Source organism: Cucurbita maxima, unplaced genomic scaffold (genome assembly GCF_002738345.1).
Source record: "Cucurbita maxima cultivar Rimu unplaced genomic scaffold, Cmax_1.0 Cma_Scf00039, whole genome shotgun sequence".
In the NCBI taxonomy this organism is placed as follows: Eukaryota; Viridiplantae; Streptophyta; class Magnoliopsida; order Cucurbitales; family Cucurbitaceae; genus Cucurbita; species Cucurbita maxima.
This window is the reverse complement of record NW_019272055.1, coordinates 733392-755611: the sequence shown is the minus strand read 5'-3', so window position 1 is coordinate 755611 and position 22220 is coordinate 733392. Positions and strand designations below refer to the sequence as shown.

The 22220-nt window shown below is 36.0% G+C and overlaps 1 protein-coding gene and 1 long non-coding RNA gene across 2 annotated transcripts in view; both read left to right on the top strand.

Annotated features, from left to right (window-relative positions):
* LOC111469356 overlaps positions 1–12237 on the top strand; it is a 19823-nt gene extending 7586 nt beyond the window's left edge. Inside the window, exon 3 of the long non-coding RNA XR_002714860.1 lies at positions 12227–12237. This is a non-coding gene — a long non-coding RNA (uncharacterized LOC111469356). The remainder of the gene's footprint in view (positions 1–12226) is intronic.
* A 5257-nt stretch (positions 12238–17494) lies between these two features.
* The window catches only part of LOC111469306 (nucleobase-ascorbate transporter 12-like), a 12425-nt gene continuing 7699 nt past the window's right edge, over positions 17495–22220 (top strand). The window contains exons 1-7 of the mRNA XM_023114535.1: positions 17495–18259; positions 18417–18514; positions 18617–18787; positions 19529–19629; positions 19704–19839; positions 19992–20042; positions 20151–20438. Of these exons, the coding sequence (XP_022970303.1) occupies positions 17743–18259; positions 18417–18514; positions 18617–18787; positions 19529–19629; positions 19704–19839; positions 19992–20042; positions 20151–20438 (1362 nt within the window). The 5' untranslated portion in view covers positions 17495–17742. The remainder of the gene's footprint in view (positions 18260–18416; positions 18515–18616; positions 18788–19528; positions 19630–19703; positions 19840–19991; positions 20043–20150; positions 20439–22220) is intronic.

The window sequence follows — 22220 nt, the reverse complement described above, 5'->3', positions numbered from 1 at the left end:
AAAAAAAAAAAAAAAAAAACATATGCACAACAATATAGTTATAAAGGCCGTTAAAATATTTAATAAGATGAATATATAAAATATTAGAAAATGTTAAATTAATTAATAATTAATAATATATAATAATTATGACAACTTATTGTCTTTGTTCCATTATTATGGGGAGATCTCAAACACGTTTGAGCTTTTTAAATTTTTTTGCTTTCTCTACTTACCAAACTCAATAATTATTCCATCGATATTATTCATTTTGGTCCGCCCATTAGTGAACAAGAGGCGGTGGTTATTTCTGGCATACCCATTGGAGCCAAATAGAACCAATGCCGATTAAGAAAAAGGTTTTACAAAACGGGGTAGAGAGATTTTCAAAAGAGAGTTTGAAAGCAAGATTTAGTGAGAGATTGAAAACGGTATTATATAGCATGCAAGCAAAGGCAACAACAACAGTTTAGTAGTATATAACTATTCGGGTAGGGAGAAGTCATTGCACTTCATATGCATATGTGAGGGTACCCTTGTATGTCTCGAGATCTAGAAAAATATAACAGGCATAGAGGAGCCATCGCTAACTATAGGTGACCTCTCGATCTCTTTATTGTACCCAATAAGCTCCATACGTGCCTACTATTGAGAGCTCCCTATTCCTACATCATTACAAGCTAGAATAGTGCAAGGTGAGCTCTCCACTAAGCATAATGAAGCTCCCCCAACAATATCCTCCAACGTGCCATGAGTCCTAAATGGGTGACGACGCATTCCTATATGCTAAGTAGACATTCTCCTGTCGAGGTGAGTTCACAATCAGGAATTGTGGTTCAACGATTCCTACATAGACCTAGTCGATCCATGTCATCATAACAAACTTCAAATGTGATTCAATTTCAAACTAAAACATGGGTTCATATAACAAAAACAAAAATTATTATAATTAGATACACAATAATCATATTAACAAAAAAAAAAATAATAATAAATAAATAAATAAAATAAAAAGCAACAATATAGTAATAAAGTCCAATATAAAATATTAGAAAATGTTACCTTATTTAATAGGAAGAATATATAAGATATTAGAAAATGTTAACTTATTTAATAAAATTATTAGAAAATGTTAAATTAATTTATAATTAATAATATAATTATGATAATTAAATATCAAGCACTAGTGGTCTAGTGGTAGAATAGTATCCTCCTAAGGTATAGACTCGTGTTTAATTCCCGGCAAGAGTCCATAAAGATGTCTTGCCATGAAGAATAATATAGTGTTCTGAGTGATCCGACATCAGATGCATCTGAGCTTGATCCTTTTTCCTTTATTACTATCCTAATCTCTTTAAAACATTTTTTAAATGTTTATGGCTACAAATGTTGTAGGTTTGTTTACATTTTTCTCAAAAGTGCTCTTTATACAACATTGTTTAGTCTAGTCGGTGTTTAGTGGTCAGGGACTAAATACCGATTGAGACTGAGGACCAAGACTGGTAATCGAGATCTAGAACTGATCACTAAGGACCACTGTAGCAATCAAAATTAGGGATCGGTGACCATTGTGGTTGGTCACCCCTCCTTAGTCCTAGTCGTTGGCCATCGGTCGTTGTGGTGGGTGATGGTCAGGGTAGTCACCGGTGGAATGTTGTATTTATTGTCAATCCTGGTGTCATGACTCGTTTTCACACGAGTCACGACTTTAAGGGATTGACTCGATGGTATAAAAAAGGCGGGTAAATTTTTTGTGAAAATAAAACAATGAGAATTTAAAACACAATGTACAATATATTTATATTATATTAAAATAGAGTTCATACCTAAGTAGTTATAACACAAAATAAAGAACGAACACAACATTTTTAAACAAAAAAGATTGAGGACGACGTCTATGGCTCCTATGCTAGAGTTCGCTTTCGACCTCGACCATCTCCTTATTTACCTAAAAAAACATGGGAAACATGGAGTACAAAGACTCAATAAGTAGTCTACTTGTAGACTTTTAATGGTGTCATTGGTATACTAGGGTACCACACTCCTAGTCCTTCGATTATTCAGGTGAGTTTTAGTCCTAATCTAGATTGAAGACCTTTGTCCTTGGATTATGAGGTCTCAACCTTGATTCTATTCCAAGGCTAGTTTCTTGTTTTTAGAACGTGGATCTTGATCCATGTTTTATTCCTTAATTGTTGTCTCGTTCTTGGTTACTTTCTATATTCTTGTTCCATTCTTGGGTTGCTTCTCCAAGACACTTCCCCTAGAATTTATGGTACAAGTCATAAACCTGGCAACCCGTGTTTAAGGTTTCATATGTTTCAAATGACATGGAGACCTACGTCTAAGGCTTCATGCGTTCCAAGTAACGTAGTCTAAACCCGCATCCAAGGCTTCATGCGTTCCCTGTGATATTGTTTGAAAAGCCTATGCCCAAGGCTTCATGTGTTCCAAGCAACATGGTCTGCATGCCTACGCTCAAGTCTTCTTACATTCCAATCAGCGTAGTCTGATAACCTACATCCAAGGCTTCTTATATACCAAGCGATGTAGTCTGAATCCCGCATCCAGGGCTTCATGCGTTCCCTGCGATACAACCTGAATACCTATGTCCAAGGCTTCATAAGTTCCAAGCCGCATAGTCTGAATACCTATGTTCAAGGCTTCATACGTTTCAAGCAGCGTAGTCCAAAATCTGACATCAAGACTTCTTACATTCCAAGTGATATAGTCTAAGTCATGAACATGTACCGTGGAAGGTTTAGGAGTTTCTTGAGTTTCTGAGTTTGAGGACCTTGGTCCATCATCCTTGAGTGGCACTAACATTTTGCTTATCTTAGTAGTTTTAGAGTTTGTGCGGCATTTTCCTTAATTCACAATCATTCTTTAAGATTCTAAGGTTCTAAATTTCTTGAGATATAAATCGTAACATGCATTCATAACTTATGGTTAGTAACAAGCATGAGACATTCAAAATGTCATGAAGTCATAATGAGTTCATTAGAAGAAAAGTCTTGAATATCGTGTAAGAGTTACTTAAGTTATTTTCCTTTAAGCTTTTCTTAGGCCCTAATTTGGTTTTGGTTCATAATTTGCTTTGATAACTTGAAATATTGAATATATCCTTGTGTCCTTGGAAATAGGTTTTACCAAAAGTGATAGATCATTTGGAGGATGTTTAGACCTTGAAACATCTTAAAAGTCCTAGAGGAATTTGATCAACTTGAAATATTGAATATATTCTTGTTTCCTTAGAAGTAGGCCTTACCAAAAGTGGTAGATCATTGGGAGGATGTTTAGACCTTGAAACATCTTAAAAATCTTAGGGGCATTTTGGTCATTTTACACCTTAATTCTAGGTTTAGCTACTCGAACGTGTTTCATTTACTTTAAAACTACACAAAGTCATCAATCATCATAAAGTAAGATCTATTGTAAAGTAACATGGTAGTTGGAGGTCATTTAGGTCATGAATCAAAGATAAGTTACCTTAGGGGCAGTATGGTCATTTTAAACTGTTTCTTGGTTTGGCTACTTATCATTGTTTATTGACCACCAAATTTCATATATAATCTTGACCTACTATAATATAATTATCAATAAAATTTCATAGGTAGTGGAGTTCATTTACTGGGTTATTTTAATGTTACTTAAATTTCAAGCTCGATAGGTTTAGGGTCTTAACTCACGGTTATTGGTGTTTTTATTCAATATCCCATTAATTTATACTTAAAGGTTCATACTCAAATCCAAGTGATTCCTACCGGTATTTCTTAAGAAAAGTCCAAGATGGCTACTTATCATCGATATTCGGGACCTCTGTTCTCGAGCTTCCAGTATCCGAATTACTTCAAATTTTCTTTGAAAGATTTCTTAGAGTGTCTAGTTTCTGGAAGCATAAATTTTTTCATGAGAACCAATCTGGAAGAGAGTTAAAATTAAGAAAAACTGAGGGAGGATCCTCCCTCAGTTTTTTGGTTGACATAGTCGGTTCATTGAATCGTCCACACCATCGTCTTCTTCCTCTAAAAGGAAGAAGACGTGTGCGACCGTTATCGCCGCTGCCTAAAAAAGACGACTCTCCAGCTCCGTCTACTACGCGACAGTTATTTCTTGTATCCTTTTTATCGGGGTATTCATGCATAACCTTGTTCTCCTAGTTTCTTCGGGGTTCTTTCCTAGGTTTGTCCTGTCTTAAATTATCTTTCTTAATACCTTAATGGTTTTGAGTCTTTAAATCTAGTGTTTTGAAGTAAACTACTTAACTTAGAATCTTAACGTGAATTTCTATGTGGAATGCTTAAATCATAAATTCGAGAGTTAGGGAAATACTTGTATTTGTTTGGACGATGTTATTGGTCTCCTTTGTCGGTAGTACTTACTTATCCTCTACGCGGTGCTCCTTGGCAACGCTGGTTCTATCCCTGGTTTATTGGGTTAGTAACCCTATCCCAACAACTTAAAGTTCTAGGCATACTTCAACTTAGAGTCTTAAATTCATACTTACCTGCCTCTTATGCTGGGCCATAGAGAAACCTTGAGCTCTGATATCAACTCTGTCACAACCCGTTTTCATACGAGCTGCGACTGGGAGATTAGGTTTGAGGCTTCTTCAGCACTCGATTCCTTAATCAAACTTGTGGTAATCTTGTTGATAAGGGGTGGGAACAAGTTTGATAGGAAATTGTGGACTATAGCTCTCGAATTTGAAAGAAACTCAAGAGTAGGAAGCCATCATATTCAACGACTAAAACTTGTTATTGAAGGCACAACTTAGCTCGATTTTAGTTCTAAATTAAAGCCCATACTTCAGACTTTACATTGGGAGCTTAAGCCAACATTAGCACCTCTAGAATAGTCGTGAACTGGAGTTTAAATTTTTTTAAATTTTTGTCGAAAATATTCTCTCTGGTCAGTGAGCAACCGATCTCCAATTTGAATTTTGGTCGATAGATATGATGAGGTGTGCCTCCTCTAGAACATACTCAAATTTCGTAAAGATCCAACCGTGAAAAATGAAGATATGAAGGATTTTCCTCTTTGATCAGTAAGCAACTGACCTTTTTTCCCTTTATGTTTACTTTTTCCTTTTCATTCCTTTTCCAAAGGCCTTCAACATTTAAAATTATTGGCTATGGTATTGAAATCACTCGAGTTACTTTAACCTTACTTCCGGTATTATACCTGGATCCTTAGTCTTAGTTGTTGGTCAAAGTCTTTGGTAACAAACTTTCCATCACTAAAAGTGGTAGTTGGTCACTATCCCTAATTCTAGTCTTAGTTCATTGTCTCAGATTGTATGTTATTGGTCACAATCTCGAGTCATCATTCTAGGTTGTCAATGATCAGTGGCAAATGACAAAGACTAGATTGATGACTAGTGATTGGGATCGAGGACTGATGATCAGTGATTAGCAATTTGGACCAGGAACTGGCGACCACTGACCATCATGAAAATGTTCATGACCCATTTTCACGGAGGAATGTCATTTTTTATTGCCAATCCTGGTGTCACGACCCATTTTCATACGAGTTGCGACTTTAAGGAATTGACTCGATGGTAGAAAAAAGGCGGGCAACTATTTTTGTGAAAATAAAACAAGCGAATTTAATACACAATATACAATATATTTATATTATATTAAAATAGAGTTCATACATAAGTCTTGATCCTCATGATGAGTATATCAATCGTAATAGCTAGTCATTGGTCCAAATTCCAATCGTCAGTCCTGATCACCATCCATCAGTTGTTGGTTGCTAATCGCCTGTCCTAGATCTTGGTCACTGTCACTCATCCCTAGTCCTAGGCCCAATCATTGATAATAGTGACCAACGACTGAGATCGATGACTAGTGACCAGCAACAAGACTAGGGATTGGTTGTTAGAGATGGGTGGTAGTCATTAGTGGGCATTAACAGTCAACGATGGAAGGTGGTGAACCCCAAAGTTAGCCAGAGGCAATGTTGACAAGACCCGAAAGAATGAAACAACAGATCTATTGGCATGCAAGATTTGGACATATTGGCTACCACAAGTTGAAACGGATTATAGAGAAATTCATGCTCAAAGGTCTACCTCAACTTGAAGTCAAAACAGACGTTGTTTAAATTGGATATCAATATGGTAAAGCTCATCAATTACCATACGAAAAGTCAAATTTCAAAGAAAAGAAACAATTAGTGTTAATTCACTCTGATTTGTTCAGTCCAGTCAAACAAGCATTGATTAGCGGAATGCGGTATATGGTGATGTTCATTGACGACTACTCAAAATATGTGTGGATTTTCTTATGAAAGTAAAGTTGAATACGTTCTCAAATTTTCAAGAATTTAAGATGATGATCGAAGAAGAAGTAGGAGTGAAGATTTGTTATCTACGTTCAGGCAATGGCGATGAATACACGTCAAATGAGCTCGATCAATATTTACACAAGTGTGGGATACGACATCAATATACATGTGTCAACACGCCACAACAAACAGTGTAACAAAAAGAAAAAATTGACACCTTACAAAAATCTGTCGAAGCATGTTACACACAAAGAATGTTCTAGGAAGATTTGGGCTGAAGCTATGCAAACAACTGCCCATGTGATCAACAAGCTTCCCTGACCAAGGCTAGGATTTGTCTCACCATTTGAGATACTACGGGACATGAAACCTACAGTTAGCTACTTCTGAGTATTTGGTTGTGTTAACTATGTATGTATTTGTGTCTGACCATCTACGTAGCAAGTTTGACTAGAAAGTAGTCAAGTATATATTTGTTGGATTTGACAATCAGAGGAAAGGGTGGAAGTGTTCTGATCCAACAAGTGGAAAATACTATAAATCAAGAGATGTAGTTTTCGATAAAGCATCTTCATGGGGGCCCTCGGAGAAGAAAGTCTTACAAAATTCAAACATCGAAGAAATTCTAAAATAGAAGATGGGGGAGCAAACTACACATACTCAACCAAATGTTGATGCGCCGAAAGACCCAAGTGACATTGATGTTTATGAGCAAGAAGTGACTCAATCAAGCGAATCTAATGAAAAGGAAACAACACATCAACAACAAGCGATCAAAAAGAACCCAAAAGTCAAATCCTAAGTATGTCAATGCAGCTATTGTAGAAGACGGAGTTAATGAACCAAAGTCATATAAAGAAGCATTATAAAACTCGGTTTGTCATAAAGCAATGGAGAAAGAAATTATAGTTCTAGAGCATAATCAAACTTGGGAACTAGTGTCGATACTAGGAGATGTCAAACCCCTCTCTTGCAAGTGGGTCTACAAAATAAATCATCAACTAGATGGATCAATCGAGAGATACAAGGCTCAACTCATACCTCGAGAGTTTTCTCAACAATATGGACTAGACTATGATGAAACATTTAGTACAGTGGCAAAGATCACTACTGTACGAGTTTTGCTAGCACTTGCGACAAGTAAAAATTGGAAATTGTGGCGGATGAGTGTGAAGAATGCTTTCTTGCATGGCGAGTTAGACGTGAAGATTTATATGAACCAACCGAAGGGATTTGAGAGTGCAACTAATCCTAATCACATATGCAAGCTTAGAAACACTCTTTACAAATTGAAGCAAGCATCGAGAGCTTGGTATGGTAAGAATGTTGAATTTCTTACCTAAAGTGGTTAGTTAGTTGCGCATGTAGACTCTTGTTCATCAAAGAAAGAGAAGGAAAATTGACAATTTTATTGGTCTATGTGGACGTTTTGATTATCACCAAGGATGACAAAAGAGAAATTTATCAAACATGAGAAAATTTATCAGTACGATGAAAGAGCTAGGAGAGCTTAAACACTTCTTGGCCCTAGAAGTTCGTCGCAAAGATGAAGGATTATTTCCAACAAGAGGGATAAGGCAACCCAATCTTCAGCCCAACGAGCCAATTTTTATTGGAGCAAAAACGCTTGAATCAAAGAAATTAACACCTCTTTCTACAAAATTCGAATCAACCAAGAGATAATGCTAGAATTAGATTCTTAGCATCAAAGATCTAGAAGCAAGATTTGGAAACCTTCTTCTATGTTTGAGTCACTTCACCATCGAATCATCAAAGCTTAATTGAATAACTCCGATGCAATCTACCACAATAATTACTTGAAACTTAGAAATGATAAGGATGATGCTCAAATTTCTAAGGGTGAAAGTCTCAATTGAGATCTCAATTTCATTAATCCAAATTCTACCTTTTACATAATAATTTTGGGTATTTATAGTCTCCCCACAAAAGAAACATTCAATTCTTCAAATGCCCAGAAGTTAGTGGCCATAATTTAATCCCGATCCCTGTCAAAGTCTAAGTTGAGATCTCAATTTCATTAATCCAAATTCTACCTTTTACCAAATAATTTGGGGTATTATAGTCTCCCCACAAAAGAAACATTCAATTCTTTAAATGCCCACTAAAGAAATTAGTGGCATAATTTAATACCGATCCCCTTAAATCATCACAAGAGAAGAAGTCAATTTGACCAATAACTTTCACCATTTTGTCAATGGCAAGAACTATGAAATTAAAAATAATAAAAAAAGTCTTCTAACAACTTATCAATCAAGTGCACTTTATAGCAACTTCATCCACCACTTCAACCGTGCAAAAATTCACTTTTGAATCTCCAAATAGTCATTTCTCAATCGAATCAGCATGTAACACATGAAACGATGGTTGAACTGAGTCTATCAAATTTTTTAGATGAAGAATGAATACTTGTTGAATCTTCTTGGTCTTGGATCGTGTAAAAGGCACAATTGAAACATTTGGAACGTCGTGATCCTTATAAAAAATTATACAAGAGATATGTTTTAGAAGTTCAACATATTAGAGTGCAAGCAAGTTTCAACATCGATTAAGTCAAATGTCAAGATTTGTGCACATGAAGGCAAAAAGTTGAACGATAAAATGACATTATGGCAACTAGTAGGTAGTCTTATCTAGCTAACTTTAACTAGACCTGATATTTCTTATGCAATTGAAGTCATGAGTCGGTACATGCAAAGTCCAAAGAAGCCTCATTTTGATGTGGCTCAACAGATCTTGAGATATGTTGAAGGTACAATCGACTATGGTCTTCTATACAAAAGAAGCAAAGACTGCAAGCTAGTTGGATACTATAACGTTGATTATGCATGAGACCACATGGTGTAGCAAAAGACAACCAACAATATCATTGTCAACTACAGAAGTAAGAGTAACGGCTGGAGCCGCTCAGGAAAGTACATGGTTGGAACTCTTGATGGAAGATTTGCACTAGAAAATTTTATATTCAATATCACTTCATTGCGGTAACCAATCTGTGATTCGCCTAGCAGAAAATCCAATGTTTCATGCTAGAACAAAGCATGTGGAGGTACACTACCATTTCAGTAGAGAGAGTTCTGAAGGAAGAAATCGAGATGCAACATATCAAAATAAATGACCAAGTGGTAGACTTGTTTACAAAAGACTGAATACTGGCAAACATGAGAGCTTTTGCTGTCAGCTCAACATGATGCAGCGAATGAGGACTAGTGTTGAGAGATGATTCGATAGAGTCAAATCTCTTGGTCCATGCTGAAGAAAGGAAAAAGAATTTCACGTTCTTCCTTTCGCTTTCTAGAAGGGAGGATTAAGAAAATCCTATTGATTGGAGCTTTCTCCAGACCTTCGAGAAAAACATGAAAAAAAAGGCTCGAATGGTACGATCCCTCCGTCACCCAAATTAAAAAGTCCAATAATTGTATGAATTTATTGTATAATTATTTTATGAAAATGATTTAGGTAGGAATAAAGTTATCACATATTTTAGGAAAATGATTTAGGTTTTTGTTAGGAATGAAGATATCTAAATATTTTAGGAAAATGATTTAAGATATTTTAGAAAATATGTTAGAGAAATTTGAAGAATAAATTGTCTAGCCTCTACTACCCTACCAATAAATTGTCTAGCCTCTACTACCCTACCATGATTTTCATCCGAAGAAATACAAAGTAGTAGTTTCTACAGAGTGTTATAATCTCTTTTCGGTTTGTGCTAATAAAGAGTGGAGTGTTTGTGTTCAACCCCCACCTACATCTTCGATCCAAATATATTAAATAGATGAACAAGAGGAGAGGGAAGAAATTAAGGAAACTTCTATCCAAAAAAAAGATCATTAGGGCACATGAAAGCACATAATCAACCCCATTAGCAAATGAGATCGATTTAGGCTTCAAAGACCAATGAAGCTAGTTGTCAAGATGTTACGATAGCAACTCAATCGTAATCACAACTTGTCGTGCCCATCCTTTTCAGTACACGACTCAAGAACCAATCCGAATAATCAAACTCATCGTCAGTTCAAGTCACAACATACTGTAAGCTGTTCTTAGGGTCTAAATATTATTGACACTTTAAGAATGAACTTCTTTGTTGGGTAGATATTGAGTATTTGAATCAAAATAATGAGTTTAGAGAATTAAAAATCGAAGGGGGAATCGGAGGTAGAGAATGAGGAAAACAAGCACCACAAGCTGAGGGGACAATATTGAGATGTATAAGCCGCGTCTCAACATTAACACAATCAAGCCATCATCTCCACCCAAGAAGCTAGCGCTAAGACGTTACTTGACAACATCTTGATGCTACGAACATGTAGCCTCACGCCTCTCTCAATCCCACAAGTCTCCCCTCACCATGTTCAATGCTCTAAAGGAGTGTCATCCTTCATTTCGTATGTAGCACATCTTGTCTACGGGATGCATCGACACAAAATTTTTCTTCTTTATCATAATGCATCATGTTATTTATATTTTATTCATACAGATACTTTAATTTCATATTTACATACATCATGGTGACAAATTCTTTAATTTTATCTTCATTATAATGCATCATGCCATTAGTTGAAGGGAATGTGTTAAGGATATTTAGTAATAAATTATAGTTTACCATATATATTATATTTGATATTTTATTATAAGGCAAATATCTAATATTTGCCTTATTATCATACGTATCTTTCCATTTATTGTTATTTCCATTTATTACTATTTTCATATCCTTGTATTCATTTGATTATAAATAAGATAACTTTCACACCATTTAGGTGTGGTGGATTAATCAAACATTCACATGGTATCAGAGCCCTCTCGGTTTAACAACCCCGATCCTTTCTTTTCAATGGCTTTTGAATCCTCTAATCTTCTTCTCCACCACCCCTGCTGGTTTTGACGCCGCAGGGGCAGTCTTCATGGTTGCCGTAGTCGGAGCCGATTGATTACTCTTCGGCTCCACCCTATTGACCTCCAAATCACATTTCGTCATACTCTGTACATACAACCTCACCTTTTCCAACCCAATCGGTTTTCCCCTTGGCCAATATAGTCTCTCTCATTTTCTTCCCAATCAACCTTCATCCTTCACATAAACCCTAACCTAAACCTATCAACCTTTTGCAGAGATTTACCTTCGGAATCTGGGTGCCGCACTGGCCTATTCGCCAACCAAGTTGCCGCCGCCCTTCCTGCCAAAATTGGCTTCTTCGCCCAATGAAGCGACTCTTCCGACTGCCCTTCTCGCCAAAATTGGCTCCTTCGCCTAATGTGGCGACTCTTCCGGCTTCAACATTGTTTTTGTCTCTTGCTCTAGGTTTCCCCTTCTACTTCTTGGGGTTAGAAATATTCTCACCAGAGCCAAGGAAGCATCGTCGCTAAGCGACAATCCCTCTTCATGGATTAGACATATTCTCGCCGAAGCCAAGACAGCATCGCCGCTGAGCGGCGATCCCTCTGCAAATTTTTGATGGCCAAGAACCGGGTTGTTAGCATCTTCATGAAAAGTGTTTCTCAACCTCTTTGAATTTTTCAGATTCAAGCTTCACGTTAGTTTAAATCCGACGCTTAGCTTGCGGTGGGGTGTTAAGGATATTTAGTAATAAATTATAGTTTACCATATATAATATATTTGATATTTTATTATAAGACAAATATCTAATATTTGCATTATTATCATAGGTATCTTTTCATTATTGTTATTTCCATTTATTACTATTTCCATATCCTTGTAATTCATTTGATTATAAATAAGATCACTTTCACACCATTTAGGTGTGGTGGATTAATCAAACATTCACAGAATGAAATCTTCATTCATCCACGTAGCGGAAGCATTGAGAACTGTTTTGATTTTATTAAGACTTAAAAGAAAAGCAATAAATAGAAGAGTACGAACTCTACTTTTATAGAAACCCTAGAGACTATTCCAACCATATAGAAGTTCTTCTACATTTCACAAGATCTTCTTACTATGACACACATGTGGGAGCCTCTTGAAATAAAATCCCAAAGTGATTGGAGAAAGAGAGGACTCTTTAAAATCTTTGTTGAATAATATATTTGCTTATTTAATACATTAGGATCTAATACATTGTTTAGATATTATAAGATATCATAATATATATTTTATTAATTTGAATCTCATTCAAATTTTAAATATATTTAATTAATTTAAATCTAATTCAAATTTCAAATATATTTTTATTTTAGGTATCAAAATACATTAATTCATTTCATATGAAATATGATAAATATATTTTTTCTTTTTAATATATTTAGTATATTAAATATTAATTTCAACCCTTCAAATTAATTTATTTTTCTTCATTTATATTTAATATATCTAATATATTAAATATTAATTTGATGAGTGGTTCATAATTACAGTCGAGTCAAAAGTCTGTTTACTCCTATAATTATATCTTTCACCCTAAGTACTAGATTCTCTAATGAACAATTTGTTTATGATCCAATCATAAACCAAGTACCTCTCGAGCCAATGAAATGGTGGGAGCCATTGTTCAAGTCCTGAAATCAATACTTAATAGAACAACTCATCTACTTTTCTTATATGGAAATGAGTGAATTTCATATCATGATATTATGTTTCTAACTCCCTATTTGGTCAAGTCTCCAAAATGGTAGGCATATTAAATCGGCTGCTAAAGAGTCATTCTCCCCCATGTAAATTAAAGAACAAGCCCTCACATGTAGGAGTTCATAACTCACTCAAGATTAAGATCAAGTCGCATATGATCATCATGTGAAATAGTAATCTTCTCAATTAACGGATTTATAAGAGAGATTAAATATTTCTTGGTCCAGTCTTATACAAACTCATTATATAGGATACCCCACTTACATGTCTCCACATGAACAATTTGGATCAAATCATTTGTAACGATTACAAAGTGGGTCGTATCAATAGTGTTACCAGAATAAGACACCCAACCTTATCCATATACTATAGACTCTTTAAGGTTATTACTTAAACACGATCCTCTTGTATGTCAACCACATACGGTTCAAGATTACATTAATAACCTTACATCTTCATATCATGGATAACAATTAAATTTTAAATAAAATAATAAAAATTATTGTTAAAAACTAAATAATTAATTATGAGACTTTAGGACATAAATCCTAACATCAGTACATGCACATCATCTTAATATGAAATATCATCATATTAAGACATGTCATCATCATGCTTCTTATATCATCATGTTGTCATGCATCATCGTCATCAAATCATCATGTTATCGTCGCCATCATATCCTCATATCACATCATTGTAACGTCATATAACATCATCATAACTTCATACTAGCTTACATCATCATCATCATCATCTAAAGTCACATTATCATAGCATCATCATTACATCATTATATCACATAATCATCATATAATATAAGTCTACATGACACGTGCAAGGGCCATAGGGCACGTGTCATCATACATCAAACAATTCTTCTAACCGAGCCGATAGTAAAGCCACTTACTCGAATATCTAAATTATTTTTGGTATTTGATTTCTAAATAAAATCTAAATACTTGCAAATGAATTAGAATAAAAGAGAAGAAAAATCTTATCATGTTCCTAGAGGTAGAAGTTATTTATTCTTTTAAGTATTTTTTTAATCATACGTACATATCTTAAGGATCTCTTACATGCAAATGTTGTCTCGAATCATCCATGTACACCTCCTCTTTTCAGTGACTCAGTTATATGAACTCCAAAATTAAACGTGTTTGGTTTGAAACAATCCTATGTTAGATGATCTTTTAAAAATCTTTGTAGGAAGCACGTAATTGTCGATAAAACATGTTAAAAGAACCTGTACCAAACATGCTAAAAGAACCTGTATTAGTACGTGAAGATGTCAGATATCATGTATTTTAAATGCATTCAGACGTATTTATGTGATAATGAATTGATATTTTCTATTTGATTTACTACATTAATTAATTGCCATTATAGTTTAGGGTTAAATAAAAAAATATATAGGAGATTTTTTATTGAATTTTTAATCTAATTTTTCGTTCACAAAAAACTAACCATAAAAATTAAAAGAAGTTAACGTTTCAAATATTGTATATTTAGCATATTTGTGAAGTGTTAGGATCACACCACTCACACCCTCGTTCGAGGTAAAGAATATGAAAATAAACGTGCCTCAGAAAGAATACGAAAACTATGTACGACTTATGGGCTATCCCACTGATGGACCTTCTTTTGGTCATCGAGGCTCATAGTATAAGCACGAAAAACAACTGCTCAATGACTGTGGGCTATTCCACTAAGGGCCTACCTCGCCCTTCTCTCAAACAAACCCTTGGATTTACCGGACAAACTAAGACAAAATTAGCACTAGCATATTCTCGTTTGAGCTAGGTGTGGATGTTTGATTAATCCACCACACCTAAATGGTGTGAAAGTTATCTTATTTATAATCAAATGAATTACAAGATATGAAAATAGTAATAAATGGAAATAACAATAAATGGAAAGATACCTATGATAATAAAGCAAATATTAGATATTTGCCTTATAATAAAATATCAAATATAATATATATGGTAAACTATAATTTATTACTAAATATCCTTAACACCCCACCGCAAGCTAAGCGTCGGATTTAAACGAACGTGAAGCTTGAATCTGAAAAATTCAAAGAGGTTGAGAAACACTTTTCTTGAAGAAGTCAACAACCTGGTTGAGAGGAGGCGTAGAGAAACACTTTCTTGGCCATCGAAAATTGCAGAGGAATCGCCGCTCAGCGGCAATGCTGCCTTGGCTTCGGCGAGAATATGTCTAACCCATGAAGAGAGATTGTCGCTTAGCGACGATGCTGCCTTGGCTCTGGTGAGAATATTTCTAACCCCAAGAAGTAGAAGGGGAAACCTAGAGCAAGGGACAAAGACAATGTTGAAGCCGGAAGAGTCGCCACATTGGGCGAAAGAGCCAATTTTGGCGAGAAGGACAGTCGGAAGAGTCGCCTCATCGGGCGAAGAAGCCAATTTTGGCAGGAAGGGCGGCGGCAACTTGGTTGGCGAATAGGCCAGTGCGGCACCCAGATTCCGAAGGTAAATCTCTGCAAAAGGTTGATAGGTTTAGGTTAGGGTTTATGTGAAGGATGAAGGTTGATTGGGAAGAAAACGAGAGAGACTATATTGGCCAAGAGGAAAACCAATTTGGTTGGAAAAGGTGAGGTTGTATGTACAGAGTATGACGAAAGGTGATTTGGAGGTCAATAGGGTGGAGCCGAAGAGTAATCAATCGGCTCCGACTACGGCAGCCATGAAGACTGCCCCTGCGGTGTCAAAACCAGCAGGGGAGGTGGAGAAGAAGATTAGAGGATTCAAAAGCCCTTGAAAAGAAAGGATTGTCAAAACCAGCAGGGGAGGTGGAGAAGAAGATTAGAGGATTCAAAAGCCCTTGAAAAGAAAGGATCAGGGTTGTGAAACCGAAAGGGCTCTGATACCATGTGGATGTTTGATTAATCCACCACACCTAAATGGTGTGAAAGTTATCTTATTTATAATCAAATGAATTACAAGATATGAAAATAGTAATAAATGGAAATAACAATAAATGGAAAGATACCTATGATAATAAAGCAAATATTAGATATTTGCCTTATAATAAAATATCAAATATAATATATATGGTAAACTATAATTTATTACTAAATATCCTTAACAAGGAGCAGACCTCAAACGTGGCTATCTTGGCCTCAACACATGTAGTCTCTGAGTCACACAAATTGGTGTCCCCTTGACATGGGACTCGCAAGCACAACCACAACATTTTCTTGTTATGGTCACATCCGAAGCAAAGTCTATAATCTTTTAACACAATCCTTTCATCTGCTGGCACTGCACTTCAGCCAACATTCCTCTTGGTCTTATTGCAACTTCGTTCTTCTATGCCTTTTACATCTAGCATGGTGCCCCTTCTCAAACAAATGCTAGTCTTGACATTTCTTATGAAATCACCCATCTTAGGCCCGAGGTGTTAGCACAAGGAATATATTGTGTTCACTTCTTAGAGCTTCCACGAGTGTCACACCTCTCTCGTGCTCACTTTCTCATAGCCTCTACTACATTGGCCTCCTTCAACCAAACAATCCTCTCATACACATTAATCATAGTCGATGTCTCATCAACACATGTAGCGATATTACAAATAATTAGTAGTATTTGGCTAGCAAAGTCTTCCAATCGGAACAACGCGAGTTTCCTTAGTTTGACTCAGTTGTTGGGTTTAGAGTCAAATTTTATAAACAAAGGCTTGAATCGTTTCTCCTTCTCTTGCTTTCACATCGAAGCACGTTCATCAACACTGATAACCCGCCAAGGATTCCAATTTCCATTTTGTTCTCTCATCTAAAAATAAACTAAACAAGGAACCAGCGACGTGTCCTAGCAATTTGGTGGATCCACCATTTAAAACATCAATTAAGGGCAAACAAATCCAGTAATACACACGATCTTTAATTTTGATTTCTCGATAGAGAGATTTATGACAGATGCTCCCGACATTGATTTGTTTCAAAATACAAACTTTGAGGTTTTAAAACTTCCATTAACCCCTTCAATTTTTATGGTAAATTATGAAAGGAGAAAATCTAAATAAGAATATGAGGTATGTTATGGGAAATTATGAAAATGACCCTAAAATGGAATTACAAAATGCATGCTGCTCTCCACTCAGTTAGGAAGAAAATATCCATGTTAAAACTCCTCAGTCTAGATAGTATGATAGTATGAAGGATGAGATATAGTAATCTGTCCTGAGGGTTATGCACGTTAGGTTCTCTCATATTTGATATTGATCCGACTCTTGTTTAATCTAACGTGGGAGTTATTTTGACCTTTACGTCTAAAAGTGACACATTTACGACATTAAGACTAAATTCGTTCGAAGAGATAAATTAGTTTAAGGCGGAAATTGATATAATTATTAATTTAAAAATTTAATGGATAAAATTTAGTTTTATTTATTTATTTATTTATTTATTTCCTAATTAAGTTAAAGTATAAAGATAAATATATTTGATTAAAGTTTGAGAGTAAGGAGAATAATTGAGGGGAAAAAGATAAAAAATTGAAAATGGAAAAAAAAAAAAAGAAAAAAAAAAAAGTAAAATAAAACGCGGTTTGAGGTTCTCCACCGCTTACTGAGTTGTCTCTCTTTGGCGTTTCCTTCACTGTCTCCCACACATTCTCTCTCGCGCTCTCTCTCCCTCTCTCTCTGCCGTCTGCACTCACTCACACACACACACAACCCACTTTCTCTCTCTACATGAGTAGCTAAGCTCTAGTGAGAGAGAGCTCCATTTCTTCTACTCTCTGACCTCTCTGCACTTCTCTACCCACTTCCCCCACCTCCGATCTGCTTCCATTTCAACCTATTATGCCGCACTAGTCTTTCTCTTCCTCTCTCAAATGTCCTCTTCCGACCCCAAATCCCGCCAACGTCCGGGTCCATGGCCGCCCGCGCCGGACTCCTCTTCAATGCCGCCGGCTTCTTGGGCCAAACGCACCGGCTTCCGTCCCAAGTTCTCTGGCGAGACCAATGCCACTGATTCCGGCAACCTCGCTCTTCCCCCGAGGTCGAAGGACTCCCATGCCCACACGGATCTTGAAGCTGGCCGTCTCCGGGGAAGTTCTGCCGTTAATGGAGAGCAGGAGAGTGTGAAGGCGGCTCAGCCGCAGTTGGAGAAGGCTAAGGATGAGTCGGTGAGGAGGAGGAGGGATTCTGATAGCTTACCCAAGGGTTCTGCTCCTGTACAGAATGGACAGACGCTGCCTCCCCCTCCGCCTTCCGAACCGACGAATCAACCACGGCGGCCGGCTAGAAATGAGGATGTGGTGGATGTTCTGCCGCAGATTGGGGATGATGATGGATTTGTGGCCAGACACTCACACATGAAATACGAACTCAGAGATACGCCTGGTCTTGGTGAGTTCTTACTCTTTTTTTTTTCTTTTTTTTTTATGCAGATAAGAACACTAAGACGAACACTCTATTAGTTTAATTGTAGGGTTTGCAATTTGTAAGTTTCGTAATGGGAGGTCATGGCTGATATGATTTTGTTTGTTGGTGCTCAAAATTACAGTCCCGATCGGTCTATATGGATTCCAGCATTATATTTCGATGTTGGGTTCGTTGATTCTTATTCCGCTTGTTATTGTTCCTGCAATGGGTGGCACTTACGTAAGTAGATTAAAGTTTCTTGTTTGAAACTTTTTTTTCTTCTCATTTTTAGACTTTTATTTGTGCAAATTCCTTGATCTGATTGGAGTTAGTGGCTTATAGGAGGATACTTCAAATGTGGTATCGACGGTGCTCTTCGTGTCGGGCATCACTACCCTTTTGCATATTTCTTTCGGCTCAAGGTTACCATTGATACAAGGTCCATCATTTGTTTTCCTGGCTCCAGCATTGGCAATTATCAATTCCCCTGAGTTTCAAGGACTTAACGGGAACGTATGTTTCTCTTTTCCTCAGTTTTTTTGTTCTTTCTCATTGCATTACGGATTATGGAAATTAGCAACTCCTAAGGGATGACGAGCTTTACTTTTCCGTTCAATTCTATTGATTTGTTTTGCTTCATAGTATATGGGTTCGGTCTGTCAAAGCCTTTAATGAAGATGTTTTCAAACACGCAAGTCCATGATTGTGTTTTAAGATGAAGTTTATGTTTTATGGAGTTTAAACGCTTATTTCTGCATAGAAATGATTATGCTATGATGACGGCGATGACTAGGTAATTAGAAATCTAGGGTCGTTACAAGTTATCTTGCCGCCTTACTGTTACTAACACAGTTGCCCCTCTTCCCACCAGTTTTGAACTTTAGTGTGGTATATATCAGAATATCATTGGTCTTAACTTCAGTCTACGTTTTGTCTTTCACTTTTATTTATTTTATGTCATGCTATTTGAAGAGATTAGTTGTTTGAAGGAAGAACAATTCGAATCACGACCTTAATTAGGGCCGAAGAAACTGAAAGTTCTAGCTTCCTACTGGACTTATTTTTATTGGCCACGAGCGTGACATCTTATTCATTGAGAAACGAAATAATGCAATAAATTTATTCTCTCTAGTCTCGACCGATATGTTTTATCTTTACTTGCCCTAAATTCAAGAAATCCCTATTTTAAAGATTTTTTTATACTATAGTGAATTGTACCAGATGTTGTATTTGTTTTTTTATTAATGCTTGCAGAATTTTAAGCACATAATGAAGGAGTTACAAGGTGCAATTATCATAGCTTCAGCTTTTCAAGCAATACTTGGATATAGTGGACTGATGTCACTGCTTTTGAGGTATGATTTTGTTGACTTGTAACGACTTTCTGTTCGCACATTACACGAGTAAGTAATTGATTTATCTTTTTCAGGCTGATCCATCCTGTAGTTGTGGCCCCAACCATTGCTGCTGTTGGACTTTCGTTTTATAGTTATGGTTTTCCACTAGTTGGTGCCTGTCTTGAGATTGGTGTAGTGCAGATACTGTTGGTTATTATATTTTCTCTAGTACGTTCATCTACATAGATTTTTTTTTTTTTTGCCATATTTTACCATTTAAATGAAAAATAGTGACAAACATTATGCAATATTAGTCATCGTTTTCTGTTTTCAGTCAAATTACAAACAAGTTACTAACACACTCTCCATGAATTCCACAGTACCTCCGGAAGATATCTATTCTCGGCCATCGGATTTTTCTAATATATGCAGTAAGTGAGGAGTTGCAATGTTTGAAACTGATAGTTTCCTGATAATCTTCTTTAAGGTTGTCTTCTAACTTCCATGGGATAGATCATGATCTTATATTCCATTGCCAGGTTCCACTTGGAATTGTTATCACGTGGGCTTTGGCGTTTTTGCTGACTGAAGCTGGAGTTTATAGTTACAAAGGTTGTGATACAAATGTTCCTGCCTCAAATATAATATCTGATCACTGCAGAAGACATGTTTCAAGGATGAAGCATTGTCGAGTTGATACTTCTCACGCACTAAAATCTTCACCGTGGTTTAGATTTCCATATCCGTTACAGTGGGGAACTCCCGTCTTCCACTGGAAAACAGCAATTATTATGTGTGTTGTGTCTGTCATCTCATCTGTGGATTCGGTTAGTAGTCTCTTGTTTCTAGTCTTCTTTTTTTGATCTTCATTAATTATATAATCTTTCTAGCAGCGCATTTCTTTTTTTTTAAATTTGCTTATGCAGATATGTATGCGTATGTGCTCGTATTATGTATTTTTGAACAAGAGAGAAGCTCACATATGAAAGTAAAGAAAAACTCCGAAGATACAAACTTCTGAAAGGGGGAGAAAGGAAAAACATAACACCCAAAAGAAAAAAAAAAACAAAATAAAGGAACCAAAGAACAGCCAACTAAAAATAATAACTGCAAAACTAGAAGATAAAGCACCAAAAACTCTCAACTGAAACTTGAGTGGGAAGCTCCTCAAAGCATTGAAGCTTCAAACAGAAACCGCACCAACCAGCTTGAAACATCACAACATAAAAGCAAGAGAAACAGCAACTTCCAAGGAGAAAAGCTCAAATACACCAAGGAAAAAGAATGAAACAACAACAAAAGCCCTATCATTGCCGAACTCAACTCTGAAGAAAACCACAAGAAGCAGCAACTTCACCCTATAACTGAAAACCGATGAGCAAGACAAACGATGACAACCACTTCGGCCGAACTAATGACTAATGGATTCCGAGGAGAAAACAGCATATCAATGGCCAAAACACTAACCTCAAGAAATCATCTAATAGATTTCATTGCCACATTCTTTTAGAAGGGAAGAGAGTTTTTCTTTTTCATCTATTGTGTTGATGGAGAGGGGGAGGAGAAGACTCATCTGATGGCTTCTTTAAAGGTGAATTAAGTTCTCAAAAAATAAAACTTAGAGGTTCTTCAAAATCTTCATCAAGAGCTTCACCAGATACCTTTTCATGCCAATTAACAATTGGAAAATTGAACTCCAAGCCACCACTATTAAAGACTTCATACTGAATCCTCCTCTGACTCCCTCATCTTCCACCAAGAAATCTGAATTTTTGATGGCCCCATTTATTGAATTAATAAACCCCTTAGAAAGAGTTACTACAAGACATTGAAGATTAAGAGTTTGGTTGGGATACTGAAGGCTCCTTATTTGAAGAAGAATTCAGTTTGGTTATGTGCGGAAAGACCCATTTAATGGGTGCATCTCTCCAATTAAATCTTGATTTTGGGTTTTGTCTAACACCTATGAAGCACAAATATAGATATGACATGACACAAGCGCGATGAAACATCATTCTTTGAAAATCTTGGACATGGACCCAAAAATGACACATTTATTAAAAAAATACATCTTTTAAAAACATATATTATTTTTATTCCAGAAAGACATTCAAAATCATGAAATTTATGCATTTATATGCTAAACAAATGAGTTTGATGTATTTTACTCCATTTTTTAAGACTTCTGTCATTTATTATTATTGTTTCAACACAGTTAAAAGTGAGGAAGAGTGTTGCAGTATGCCTATCAACTTAAGTTTGAGTTGATTGATGATGTAACAATTATATATCTATCTAGTATACTTAACAAATATTCATTATGTATCTAACAAATGTTGGACCTATATTGACTTTGGACAACTTGTGAGTAACATATTTAGGATGTGTCCAACTACGTAGGGTCATATTGTCCAAGTGTTGAACATGGACATGTAGCAAAGCTAAAATGTATGTTTAGATGAATTTGAAAATGTAGTGTTTGTTGATATTTAAAAAAAAAAAAACAAAGAAAGTCAAACCTAAGGATCATTCTTTCTTGATAAATTTAACCATTGAATACTAAATTGTTTTACTTATTTGTCAGTCATTTTTTTTTTTTTTTTTTTTTT